This window comes from Podarcis cretensis, assembly GCF_951804945.1.
Source record: "Podarcis cretensis genome assembly, chromosome: 8".
Taxonomy (NCBI): Eukaryota; Metazoa; Chordata; class Lepidosauria; order Squamata; family Lacertidae; genus Podarcis; species Podarcis cretensis.
In genome coordinates, this window is record NC_137177.1 from 73,129,631 (window position 1) to 73,144,271 (window position 14,641).

The 14,641-nt window shown below is 41.1% G+C and overlaps 2 protein-coding genes across 8 annotated transcripts in view; both read left to right on the top strand.

Annotated features, from left to right (window-relative positions):
- Positions 1 to 10,667, top strand: part of LOC307222199 (uncharacterized protein) — an 82,523-nt gene extending 71,856 nt beyond the window's left edge. The window contains exon 5 of the mRNA XM_079987379.1: positions 10,361 to 10,667. Coding sequence (XP_079843505.1) covers positions 10,361 to 10,389 — 29 coding nt within the window. The 3' untranslated portion in view covers positions 10,390 to 10,667. The remainder of the gene's footprint in view (positions 1 to 10,360) is intronic.
- The window catches only part of GNB1 (G protein subunit beta 1), a 75,279-nt gene that overhangs the window by 32,992 nt on the left and 27,646 nt on the right, over positions 1 to 14,641 (top strand). The window lies entirely within an intron of this gene.

The following is a 14,641-nucleotide window of genomic DNA, read 5'->3' on the forward strand; positions in this document are numbered from 1 at the left end:
TTGTATATCATAAACAAGCTAAATATGAGACAGGTGCAACAGTTGACAGACCACAATTTTATAGAAATTGTACGGTAATAACAGCAACAGTTAAATCTCTTTCTTTAGAAAAATACTAAAAGTTGATGTGCTGTAGTTCCTATCAACTAGGAGGTCCCAAATTCAGATTTCACCCCAGCTGTAAACTGACTATGTGGCTTAAAACAAGTTGCTGTCTCTCAGCCCCTCTCCACCAACATATTAGGTGATAATATTGGCCTCCCTTATAGGATTACTAAGCTAATATGTGTAGCCTTTTAAACACTGTCAATGTACTGTCTAAATGGCTTCATTCAGAGAGAGAACTATTACAGTACTTCAGACTAGCCACCATTCAAATTCTAGCTTCTGTACACTTGGCTTAACAGTGCTAACCCACAGCCTTGACTAAAGATCTCAGGCAAATTCTATCATGGTTTTACTGCTCTTCCCCAGTACATATCACCCCACTGAAATGTCTCTGTCTATTCTTATCCAATTATGCTCCCTAAAAGGCCTTCTTTCTTGCTGACCTTCCATTAACATTAAAAACTGATCATTTTAGCATTTTACATGTTAAATAATGTGTGTTTTATGAAGACAGTTACCTAGGAGGACTTATTAAGATGGATTTTACTGCTACCTGGTGAAGGGGAATTATTGATAATAACAATAAATTTTATTTTATTTATAACCCACCCACCATCTGGGCAGCTTACAGCAAAATATAAAAACATAATAAAATGTCAAGCATTTAAAACTTCCCGATACAGGGCTGCCTTCAGATATCTTCTAAAAGGAATCCACCTTGATTTCCCTATCTAGATGGGAAAGCAGAATATAAATATGGCATTAAAAACTTGACCTCTGTAAAAGAGAGAAAAGTTAAAAGCAGAATACCTAGTTAGAACTGAAAGCTTGTACATCACCTGCATAAAATGTTTTGACTTGTTTTGAACTTATTTTTCTCTCTGTCAGTGGTAAACAGGACTCAGGCATTCTGATTTAATTGGTAATTTTGCTCGCTGGAGGGTTGTATGTTGTTGACAAGGGAAACTCCTGAGACTTGAGTCATTAAGAGAACTTCGTACTCAAGAAAATATTTTTAATGTACATTTAACATTTGTCCTTTATCCTTACGTATTGTATTCATATAACTGTACCTTATGCAAGAATGTTTGGGAAAGTGGTAAAATTGGGTCTGAAATTTTGGGCAAAGCCAGCATGTAAGTCACTTGAAACCAGTTGTGTTTTGTGCAGCTGGTACTTCTTCCCAGCCTGTGCAGCTGGGGAGTTCCCTAAGGGACAAGCCTTGGTGCAGCATGATCTCAACAGAGGCAGGGCTTGTTGCAGTCCCCAGCTGCCTTCCTACAGCATTTATGCAACAGGTTGCAGTGTGTCTGTAGCAACTATCACCTTATATGGGTGAAGCATCAACACTGATTGCATGACCAAATGTAATGTCATGTGAATACTGAGTTGAGTATTTGAGAACTTTTGCTTCTAAATCATATTCTTACACTTCACCTGAGTGAGTTCATCTAACTTTGAGGTTTGCATAATATTCATTGGATCTGCTGGCAACTTACTATGAGTGAGAAAGCAAGGTAGACTATTTAAGTTCCTACCCACAACTTACAACAGAGTTACCTAACATTTTTTTAAGGCTCAAAATCCACACGTTTTCAGGCAGTGTTACTAACAATACTTACTCCTTTCTGTTTGCCAAATTGAAGAAAAATCATTTATACCGCCCATTCCTTGCACAGGTTTAATGCCTTTGCTGTGCAACCTTGTTTGCTCATCTCTTCTCCCCTGTATCCCAAATATATCAAGAGATCTTAACCTTTCATGGGTAAGAACTATACCTTCTGAGCAGGTGTAATGAGTTTTTCTACCAGTGATGGGCTGGGAGAAAGAACATTTGTCCAAGTAACAACACCATCACCAGTTAGCTCAGTTGGTTAGAGCATGGTGCAGATAATGCCAAGGTTGCATCGCCTGTTTGATCGCTATATGGGCCACCTGCATATTCCTGCGTTGCAGGGGGTTGGACCAGATGGGCCTCAGAGGATTCCCTTCCAACTCTACAATTCCGTTATTCTATGTACTAACATTGGCACCATGAGACATTCAAACAGCCTTCTAATTACATTCAGTTTTTAGTGCAATGAACTTTACGACGCTTTAATATTCAGTGTTCCTCAGTTCAACATGCTTTCTGTTCAGCAGTTGTAAAATTGCACTGTACACAAACTTGGGGTTCCCATTAACTGTCCTCTTTCAAAATGGCTGCTGTTCCTCAATGGTCTCAGTGAAATAATGAAACTACCGTATTTTTTGCACCATAACACTCACTTTTTTCCTCCTAAAAAGTAAGGGGAAATGTCTGTGCGTGTTATGGAGGGAATGCCTACGGGTGGCATGCCTACGGATTTTCCTCCTTTAAAAACTACGTGCGTGTTATGGTCGGGTGCGTGTTATAGAGCGAAAAATACGGTATCTTAATGTGGCAGTTTAGACTGGTGGCAGTTTAACTCATGTTCACAGTACAGTGGTACCTCTGGATGCGAATGGGATCCGTTCTGGAGCCCCGTTCGCATCCAGAAGCAAACGCAACGACGCCCGCATTTCGTGATTCGCCGCTTCCACGCATGTGTGTGACGTCATTTTGACCGTCTGCGCATGCGAGAGCGGCAAAACCCGGAAGTATCGCACTCCATTACTTCTAGGTCACTACAGTGCGCAACCCAAAAATACTTATCCCGAAGCTACTTCAACCCAAGGTATGACTGTATGCTTATGTGACACATCACAGGTGTGTGTTCCAGTGCAGCATGCATTGACAAACATATCTGCTTAAGTGGCTTTTTCAGGTACTGTTTTGATATGTCATATCTCTTTTTGATACAGTGGTACCTCGGGTTAAGTACTTAATTCATTCCAGAGGTCCATTCTTAACCTGAAACTGTTCTTAACCTGAAGCACCACTTTAGCTAATGGGGCCTCCTGCTGCCGCTGCACCACCGGAGCACGATTTCTGTTCTCATCCTGAAGCAAAGTACTTAACCCGAGGTACTATTTCTGGGTTAGCGGAGTCTGTAACCTGAAGCGTATGTAACCTGAAGCGTATGTAACTCGAGGTACCACTGTATTCTGAAAAGTGCAGAAAAGCACAGACCTGTCTGCGTCTTTTACACTGTGACATGTGGGTGCGGGGGGTTAGCAAGACTGGATATATTTTATCTAGCTGTCTGTTTCTAGTTTCAAGTGAAGAGTGGCACGTACTGTGTGGAATGCTTGACACAGGGACAAGTACTTCATCCAATGTTGGTTTAGGTAACTGTGTTGCACTCATGCAGTGTACAAAATCTTGAAATGAAAGTATTAGCGATCTGTTTGTTGGCTTGTCTTTCTTGATCTGTAGTTTCTATTTTTAACATAATAGATAATATAACAGAAGGCAAATATTTTATGTAGAGAGTGGTGCTTGGCCAGACTAACCTTTGCCTTATCTGCTTTCTGTCTGCAGCAATAGCTGTAGCTACAGAAGGCACTGTGCAGTTTTCTGTGCTTTCTTAATGGGTGCAGAGCTGTTATGTATTCTTCTCTTCTCCAAAATGACACAACCTTTCAAGCTCACATCTTTCTGTGAAGGCATGTACAGCAAGCGGCCTTTAAATGTACAGTCTCTCACTTGCCAAAAGGGGGTTCACTTAACTAAGGGATCGGCAAGGATTACCGGCCATGGGCCGGATAACTCCCATGGAGATAGTTCGTGGGCCGGAGTGGCGCAGCATGATGCCGGAAATCGCATCTGCGCACACACAGATACTGGAAATCGTATCTGCGCATGCCCAGATGCCGAAAATAGTGCCTGCGCAGAAGCAATTTTCGGCGTCTGGACATGTCCAGACGTGATTTCCGGTATCTGCGCGTGTGCAGATGCGATTTCTGGTGCCGCTTGTTGAGTTGCTGCACTGGTTTAGCACAACACGTGGGGGACTCGCCGAGCGGGTGGCTCTGTTCAGGGGCAGCTCGTGGGCCAGTAAAATGGTCTTCGTGGGCCACATCCGGCCCATGGGCCGCACGTTGCTGACCCCTGACTCAACCCGTGAGAGGCTGAAAAGGAAGCCTGTTTCATGTACCCAGTACAGGGAGTGCTGTGCAAGCCCAAATGTTCATCTAGATCAGTAGTTTGGACTATTTCTCCTTCATTTTCAAGCTGCTCTTACTCGCCTTGGGTTGCTGGCTTCACCATTACAACTTTGAGCCATCCTTCCCTAAGATATTAGCCAATGATAGCCAGAGGGAAACCCATCTTCCCGGTGACAATAGACAATCATTGCCAAGGCTGTCTTTGTTGCCAGTATTTTTTAAAACTGCAACTCATTGCAGTAGTCTAGTTCACAGAACACACAAAGTGAACAAGGGCTTACTGGCAGCCACTTTGCTCCCTGGTCCTTTTGCTGCAGTGACCAAAGTCAGAGTTTGGTTTAGCATGCTGTCTAAAACCAGACTCCTAGTTAAGCTCTTTTCTCACTATCCATGTTATAGCCAAGAATCAACCTTGGCTATAAGTCACGGTTAGTGAAATGAGAGCTTAACCACAGCATGCTAGCCCAAACCTGGTTTAGCTCAGTGTGGTGCAGAAGTGAAAAAGATGATGGGGGAGGAGCAAAATTATGTTAAGTTCCTCTCTGGGAGCTTGCATGTTTGCACAATCTGAGGAAGGCATAGTTTAGCTTAACTGTGGCGTTCAAATTTGGTCACTGTGGAGGATGACTGGTGTTTTGCAAGTTTTATTACCTCTAACTAGGTTAAATAAGATAAATGAATAAAATCTTTTTCAACTGGATTTTGCTTGCAAGTGAAATCTGAATCAAAATTGGGCATTTGGAGTTCTCGCCTACATGTTAATACCCATGGTGCCCTTCTAACTTGCAGCTGCTTCATCAAATCGCTCGTGTTGGAACACTTGGCACAAACTAGTAATTTGGAGAACTGGAATGTACGCAGCAGGGCCTTTCAACATGATCAGAAAAAGCAAAGGAATTAAAAAGTACTTCTTTGTTCAAAGACAACCATTCTGTAGGTTGGAAAAAAATCCCCATAGTTCTATAATAACTCTTCAGAAAATGCCTTCGTTTTTATTAGTATTTAGTTGCAAAGTGAAGGTAAAAGCTATTGAAACCAGACATATTTTTCTAGAGGAGAATATGGAGAATACTCCATAAGTGAAGAGATGTTGAACCTCACAACTATCAATAAACTTACTTTGAAATGGCAATGGACATGTATTGAACATGAAATGTATTGTTGTGTCACATTCCTACTAAGGAAGATTCAATAATCCTAGGTATAACCATTTACCATGAGACGTTCTCCCTTTGGTCAGAGACCAGCCTCTCTTTGGAATGTTCTTCCTCACTTGACTGCTGTCAGCAGTTGGAATATTTATTTATTTGAAACATTTGGATGTTTTATCCTCACCCCCCGTATGACATCCAGAGGACATTTTCTATTAGCTTTCTAATGAGTTTAGTTAGTAACTAAAACAATAAATACAGCTTTTCAAGTTACAGCCTCCTAAAGTGATTTACAGGTTTTAACAAACATTTATAACGAAATAAGATTGTAGTAAATTAAACCTCATAAAAGCCTGAGTGAATTTTAGAAAAGGTTTTGCTTTAGGTCTGGAAGAGCCAGCTTTTGTTAAGCTACTTTGTGTGGCACATTCTTAGTTCCGGCAGGTGACCAAGCAAGTTGTTGTTTACAAGCATGTTTTAACACTATTACATATGTGTAATTAGGACATATTTTGCTCTTTAAATTCCATATGCTGTGCCCTTCTGGGCTGAGAGATGACATAGAAGCCTGATACATATTTTTTTACCTTTGTTGGCATCACTGTGTTTAGAAATCCTTTTAACGTAATAGCATCCTGTCTAGCATATTTGAGACTCACAGATTAAACTAGAGAAGGGCGGTAGAGGTCTTCAAAGTTACATGGCTGTAATGCAGCAGTTATAGTGAACACAGTTCAAGATTTTCTCTTGTCAGTGTGCACTCAAGGATCTTGGCCTTCCATTGTCAGTGGTAAGGACCACAAATTCTGCCTTTGCTTGCTATCCTGCCATGGTTTGTGGCCATTGTTGACCCTCCTTATAAGTATTCACAGCAGGGTAGGTTTTGCCTCTCACTTTGTACTATGGTTTGAAGATTGACAATAGCAGCAAGAGATCACCCCCCAAGTTCTCTTTAGTTTTTTGAAAGACTTGGCAAAGGAAAACTGATGCTCCCAGCTCAAGTGACTCTCTGTGAGTTCATTGAAATGCAGAGACTCTGGAAAGGCGTCTGTCTCTCTATGCTAAGCATTGGAAGAGTGATCACATATAGGATTGTGTCCAATGCCTGTCCTACTCAGTTAAGCCGTTGAAATAATTAATCATGACATAACTAACATAAGCTTGTTGCTTTCAGTTGCTTTACCCTGAATAGAATTTAGTTGGATACAACTCATGGTCAGCATTGGTGGCCATATTTTTGGACCAGTTGTATGTGCCAACTTACTGCAGGGATGTTGAACCTCTGTCTCTTCAGATGTTAATAGACTCTCCCATCTGCCTCGGACAGTATGGTCAACAGTCAGATGATGGGAACTGTAGGCCAGCAATATCTGGAGAGCCACAGGTACCCCACCTCGCCTTACTATGTCACACTCCATATACCCTGGAAGGAAAACCTAGAGCAGGCACGTCCAACTTCCAAAAGACTGCGATCTACTCCCGCCGTAAAGAAAACTGGGGGGGGGGGGAGGTAATCAGGGTCCCACGGTCGACCTGTTGAACATCCCTGACCTAGAGTTTTGCCTTTATTCTTTTTGCTGCTGCTACGTACTTGTTCACGTTCTTATTATTAAGGTACATGCATTACTGTAATCCATCTTCCACCCTCTTAGCAGCTTTTAATGCTGTTCTCTGCCAGCGCTTCCAAAGAAGACTTCGTGTTCATCCCTGTCACTGATGGATCCTATAAATAACATTATGGAGACTTCAACTTCAACTGTGGTTTCTGCTTTCCACTTTCTATTTTGCTAGACCTAATCTGGGGAAATCATTATGTAAGTGTGAGCTCTTAATTAACAGCACACATGGTATCCTGCAAAGATAAGAGAAGATCTCGCCTGTCTCCCAAGCATTCTGCATACCAGGCTACATGGAGAGGGGATTGGTGGCAACCACAAATAATGACTAGCTAGAAATCCAAACCAGCATTTGTGTGACTCATGGGGGAAAGTCACCCAGCATCACAAATCATATCACTGATGAGCGGTGTTTGGCCTGGTAGGAACTGAAGTGGTTGTCCTTTAAGGACAGGTTACACAGTTTGGGGCTTTTTAGATGAGAAAAAAGTTGAGTAAGGGGGAACATGACAGACGCTTATAAAGCTATGCATGATGTGGAAAAAGTAGATAGAGGTTCTTCTTCCTCATAATACTGGAACCTGGGTCATCCAATGAAGCTACATGTTGGGAGATTCAAGATAGGCAAAAGAAGAGGCTTCACACAGCACACAGTTAAACCTATGGCTTTTGCTACCACAAATTGTGTGATAGATGCCAACTAAGATGTTTTTAAAAAAGAATGAGATTAATTCCTGGAGGATGTATTTGATGGCTATATGCTGCCTCTAGGATCAGAGGCAAAGCAGTATGTCTTTGAACAATGGGAATATGATGAGGAGAGTGCTTCCCATAGGAATTTAGTTGACCGCTGTAGGAAACATGATGCTAGACTAGATAGATAGGCCTTTGGTCTCATCCAGCAGGATTTCTCCTATGTTCTTCTTATCACTTCACTTGCCCTGTTCTTGCTATTAGGCTGTTGGTTTCCTATTCTGTCTGTGTTAATAGACTGAAACTCTTTTAACTGTGTCTTGTGTTAACAGTTTTGTTCTATAAAGTACCTAGAACACTTGGCACTAAGTAAATACAAAGTGGTAGTCATAGCAAAAATAGTAACCAGGAACTGGTTGAGGCAGAATGGAGAAGAAACAGGTGGGGAGAGTGTCAGGAATAAAGTATTAGTGGTGACCACAAACAGAGGAACCCGACACATTAGGTTCCTACTCTGTTCCCGACAGAGTCACTGACAGATGGGATATTTATAGATACAGATACAGTGTGTATATATGCCCTTCATTTCTTTTAACTTGCTTTGGAATCATGGAAAATGAGAAAATAGCTCTTATGTCGCCACACCAACTTCCATTTTTAGAGAAAACATATTCTTCTAAGAGCAATGTTAAAATTACAGGCCTAGCTCTGGAGAACCAGAACAGCTTCTTGGGATTTCAAGTGCTGCAGGCACTTTTAAATTAGAACTTTGCTTATTCTATTTTGTACCTTGAGAGAGCTTTCTTCAGGGAAAGCAAGTCACTGTATTATTTAAAAGTTGAGATTTCCCCAATTTTCATACAGAAATTTGCATTCTGAAGCAGTACCTTTTGCCAAGCAAATACCGTATTTTTCCTTCTATAACACGCAGATTTTTTCTCCTAAAAAGGAAGGGGAAATGTCTGTGCGTGTTATTGAGCGAATGTGTGGTCCCTGGAGCCAAATAGTGCAAGGGGAGGCAAAAAAAAGCAGGCAAAAATCAAACCGTGCGTCTCCTAGAAGGGAAACTTGAAAAGAGGAAGCGGCTGCTTTCCTGCATTCTGCCTCAGGGTCTTACTGCCCACCCACCTCTGTTTCCTTGCTGTGTTTGCTCAAAGGGAACAAAGAGCAGGGAAAGCCCCTCCCCTCCAGGCAAGCAGAGGGGAAAGCTGAAAACATGCAGGAGGGAGAGAGAGAGAGAGCAAGCGAGCTGGCTGGCTTGGGTGGGTAGGTGAGGGAAAACTTTTGCCTTCCTTTCCTCCCTACCCCTCTCCTGCATTCTTAGCCAGCTGCTTCTCTGCACACCCCTCTCCTGCTCCTTGTCCCTTCTGTGTTTTTCCTTCCCTCCCCACTTAAAATGTGGTTAAAAAGCATGGATCCACATGGATCCTCAGGATCTTTGCATTGGGTCACCCCAAATTCACCATCAGATCACATAGCATGTCCATGGTTACAGCCTGCCCCCCCAAAATCATGCACCCACTGTTGCCTGGGGCTGCAATGGTGCAAAAACGTGGTTACAAAACATGGATCCACATGGATCCTCAGGATCTTTGCATTGGGTCAGCCCAAATTCACCATCAGAGCGCATAGCATGTCCATGGCTACAGCCTGCCCCCAAAAAATCACGCACCCACTGTTGCCTGGGGCTGCAATGGTGCAAAAACGTGGTTACAAAGCATGGATCCACAGGGATTCTCAGGATTTTTGCATTGGGTCACCCCAAATTCACCATCAGATCACATGTCTGTGGCCACAGCATGAAGCACAAAAATGATACATCCACTGTTTCATTCAGAATGTTTTTTCCCTTGTTTTCCTCCTCTAAAAACGATGTGCGTGTTATGGTCAGGTGCGTGTTATAGACCGAAAAATACGGTAATTAATTTATTCCTCCAAAATGTATCCTATTTCTTCACTGCTTCTTTTCCCATCTTTGGCAATGTCATTTTTACAAGTGAGATGGGTGAGGGGGAATCTCATCACCAACCTAATGGCACATAGCAAACAGGGTGGCATGTCATGCCAGGGTGGCATGGTTGGGTAATACTGCAAAATTTGCTTCATCTATCAACCAGTCAATATTTGCTTGTCCTACAGATGTTGATGCTGTGTCTATTTTTTTTTTTATTGTTGCATTTATATCCCACTTTCAAGGAGCTCAGGGTGGCATACCTATGAGGTACGCTAGGCTGAGAGACTACGACTGGCCCAAGGTGACCCAGTGAGTTTCATGGGTGAGCAGAGATTTGAGCCTTGTTCTCCCACATCCTGGTACAACACTCACGACACCACACTGGCTTTTCAGAAGGAAGCTAGCTCATTGCTTCTGTCCTGTCACTGATAGACCTCTCCCAATTGTCTTGTAAGAACAGTTGTAAGAACTGACCTTTATTTGTATTTTTAACAACAACAGCAACAATATTTTTTTCTAACAACAGAGCCTAAAGTGGATAAGAGGAATTTTTAAAAAGCAGCATCAAGAAACTAGTACAATAACACTGGGTTGGAGATTACAAAAAAAAGGGGGGGAGGAAAACAAAGTAAATGGGAATGTGGAAGCATTGCAATACCCACAGTTTGATCTGGTAAACCAGGCTACACTGTAATCTGGATAACAGCCAGCTGTGCAGATGGCTGCTGGTGTAAGTACCGTCTCCAAATCCTTCAATCTTCTGTCTCCAGAAAAAGATATGACAAAGCTGAAACCATGAACTCGTAGAGAAGTGCAAAGATGACAGTTTCCAAGACGAATCTTAATTCTGTAACAAGGTATTGCTCTTTATTCCAGTTGTCTCCCTTGTTACCCAGAAAGGAGGAGAACATGTTTAACTGACCCACATTATTAACTTTGCTTGTGTTTAAGCAGCCAGGAAAAGAGGAGCTTTTGTCTCTCTCTTAAAAAAAGAAAGAAAAAGCCAATCCATAATTAAATTTTCAGGGGAACTATGTTCATATTTCCATTGTGTTCTCTAACACCTGATACACATTTTTTTAAAAAAAGTGGCTGAAATAAAATAATTTCAAGTATTTAACTCCTTTGTATTGAAAAGTACCTAATGAGGTAGTCATCTCCTATATAGCAATAACATTAGCATTGCCAGATAAATCAATCAATAGTATAAGTACCGTTAGTTTTTCCCTTCTCCATTTTATGATGCATGTGCTTATGTGTATCTGAGGGAGAAAGCACAATAACTGTCATTTGCATAATGAGTTAAGAATCTAATCTTCTAGTTGTTCTGACCTAAGTTGTTGTCTATTCCTATGTTCTAATGGAGTTTTGCCCCAAAATTTGAACAATAGTTGAATACTAAGTCCCTAGGATTTGGTTACCATTCAATAACTGGTTAGATATTGCCAATTAAATAAATACAAATTATTATCTTACCACATCTGGAGACATATTACTTGCTTCTTCACGGTGTGCAAAAGTTCAGCAACATGACCTTTATGTGTTATACATTTGATGTTAGCCGCTCTGAGCCCAGTTTTGGCCAGGGAGGGCAGGATATAAATAAAAATTATTATTATTATTAACATAGACGATTGTGGCTGGCTTTCTGTCATTCTGTGGTGATTGTTGCTGACCTGCTCTGCTGTGGAGTGAAACCCATCTCTCTATGCAGTTCTGTAGTGTTGTATTGCTTCCTGGTTCTTTGTTTAGGGAAGTGCCGTATTTTTCGCTCTATAAGACGCACCAGACCATAAGACGCACCTAGTTTTTGGAGGAGGAAAGCAAGAAAAAAAATATTCTGAATCTCAGAAGCCAGAACAGCAAGAGGGATCGCTGCGCAGTGAAAGCAGCAATCCCTCTTGCTGTTCTGGCTTCTGGGATAGCTGCGCAGCCTGCATTCTCCCCATAAGACGCACACACATTTCCCCTTACTTTTTAGGAGGGAAAAAGTGAGTCTTATAGAGCAAAAAATACGGTACTTGCAGTCTTAAAAGCTTTTTCATATTGATTATGGTACTTCAAAGAGTAGATCCTTAGATACAATGGCTGGTTTTTAAAAAGAAGATGGTGTTCATTTTATTTCTGTGAAGGCATCTATTGCGACATGCTGTTGTTTAGATTACCCATGTGTGTTTTGCACTCAGCAGGCAGTTTTTTAAAAAATTGGTGCATGCTCATGCAGGCATGCAGTTCCAAAAGGAAATGAGGTCCATCACTAGCAGGCTAATGTAGCCCCACACCACCTTCTCCATATTCTGATCATATTTTGTTCAATATTTGAAAAATTATGTTGGTATGTTTTTGTAAGGTGTGAATGTGTATGCATCACAAAGCTTTAATGTATTATGCCTGGATACAGCTCCAGCTGAAAGCCTCTACAATGTAACTAAAGTGAAATTAACCTGTATTTGTAGGAAACTAAAATTGTAAGCCATCTTTAGAGAGCCATGCCCTGAAAGATAGTGTATAAATACTATGAATGAATGTATATATGTATTTTAAAATCAAGATCAATGCACACCTTACCCAGCCCTCTTGCCACACAACATAGTGAGAACTGTTAGGGCCTTCAGACTGCAGCTCCTTGACAAAAAAAACCCCATCCCTCAAACATAAGAAATTTTAGTGAAAATTAAATACTTCATGGAGATTACATATATTTACACTTTTCTAAAGGAGTAAATACTTGGAATGTAATATCTGAAAATCATGAAGAAATACGGGAAAGGCAAGCTGTTAATTGAAAACCATGAAAGACTCTAGCTTGAGTGAATACCTTCCCCACTCAATTCAACTGCTGTGATTTGCTAATACTGTATGGATGTTCAGTTTACCAAGTAGTCCATGTTGGGAAGTCTCCCATTTTAACACACAGTATAAAGCATGGTAGAAAAAGAATGGCACCTGTTGATCAAGCAGAACCATAGTAGAAAGGCTTACTACTTGAGCCTGCTTTTGGTCTTATACACAACTGGTAGGTCACTGTGACAGCAGAGTGCTGGACAATATTGGCCACAGGGCTGATCCAGCAGGCTCTTCTTAAGTTCTTAGATGTTATAATTATTGTTGATTCTTAAATTCCTGGCCTGCACTTCTTCCCAAAGGTGTCTAGGTGCAACGGACAACTAAGCAGTCAAACAGTACAATTAAAATTAAAATGTAAAATAAACATTCAAAAACAATCATATACCCTCTCAGCTAATAATTTCAAGGTTGCCAAGAACGGTTCTTTCAGCTATCAAATGTCTGATTAAATGGGAATGTTTTAAATTTCTTCTTGAATATTAATAATGACAGTCAAACCTCACCAGGGAAAACAATTCACAAATGGGGAAATGCCACAGAGAAGATCCTGTTGCATGACAGCACCAAACTGGGCAGTTGGTAATCTCTCTTGGGGCAACTGACTCTTTCTTGTATTATTTGACAGTAATTGTGTGTCCTTGCTTGCACTCCGTGCTTTGCAATATAACCATAACCACCTTTCAGAACCTTTGCCCTGTAATTGCAGCATTTGTGATGCCTGTTTACTTTAATTTCAAATGAAATTTGTAATTGAGCCTGTTTCTCTGGCTTTCAGGAAAAGAGCCAAGAAAAACTGTTAAGTCGCATAAATATGGGTCAGATAACGTTAATATTCACATAATATTGTTAGCTGCAAATAAACAGTTTTGCATAATTCTGCTATAATAATTAACTTTTGTGATTACAGTAAATTTATCTCTGTTCTCTTAATTCTTCAAATACTTGGTTGCTGTTTCACAAAATTTGACCTGTCAGATTATTTAGCGGAACTTCATCACTCCCAGCCACCCCCAAAGTGGCAGGATTTCTGAGACAGACTCTCCTCTAAAGAGATGAGGATAGTGATAGGTGTTAAAATGTAGGTTTCACCTTAACTGGATTTGAATGAGTAGTTAAGCTCAGACAAGAGATTATTAAGGCTTAACAATGACACTGCTACCAGAAGACAGGCAGTTCAGGCCTGTGTTCATGTGGAAATTGTACCAGTATCTTCTGAAATTCACAGGACTGGGGAGGTTTACAGGCTCTGTGTCTTGTAAGTATGTTTTGGGCAGTTTTTGAGACTGTATTGTTAATACTTGGGAAATTAGAATAGTAACCAGAAGTAGTAGTTCTTTAGATCTAAGCAGAATTTCATATAAAGTGAATGTCAGCAAAGTAGAATATTTTCTTAATTCCATGGCTAGGGTTTTTTGGATTTCATAGATGAATTGCCTCACTAGCAGCCAGCCTCAGAAGTGATTCTTTCAAAGTTTGCAATCTCTGATCTTACAACTTCAAAGTTGTGATATCAATACAGCATTTCACAGTAGAATATGTTTTAAGTACTGCTAAGACCAGTCACTTTTCTTGTTCAGGGTTGTTGTTTTTTAATGTAGCTTTCTGTTCAAGTGAGGCTATTGGAAAAGTCAGGTATCTTTGCCCCAACTCTTTTCCTCACATACAGCACGGGGAAAAGGGATGTCACCTAAGTACAGAGGGTGGCAATTTTAAACAGCAGGAGAGGGTCCATGAAGGACTAACGTTGAAGATTATGTTCCTGACTGTGGAGTGGTGGTGGGGAAATCAGTGGGTTGACTAGCTGGGGAGAGGAATGTAAGGCTGTGGTAGGCAGATGATGAGGCAGAAATAACATGAGATATACTTCGTTGGAGAGGAAGTAGCAGGAGCAGAGGTTGTGGGTACACTGACTCAATCCTGTGCATTGAATTCCAAGGTTGTTTTGGAATTTGATTATTATTATTATTATTTTAAGTCTTGTGGTGCTGCAGTGTAAAGGGGATTTCCGCCCATAACATTGTTAGTGTGTTATGAGAGCCAGTGTGGTGTAGTGGTTAATTCCCCGCTCCTCCACATGCAGCTGTTGGGTGACCTTGGGCTAGTCACACTTCTTTGAAGTCTTTCAGCCCCACTCACCTCACGGAGTGTTTGTTGTGGGGGAGGAAGGGAAAGGAGAATGTTAGCCGCTTTGAGACTCCTTTGGG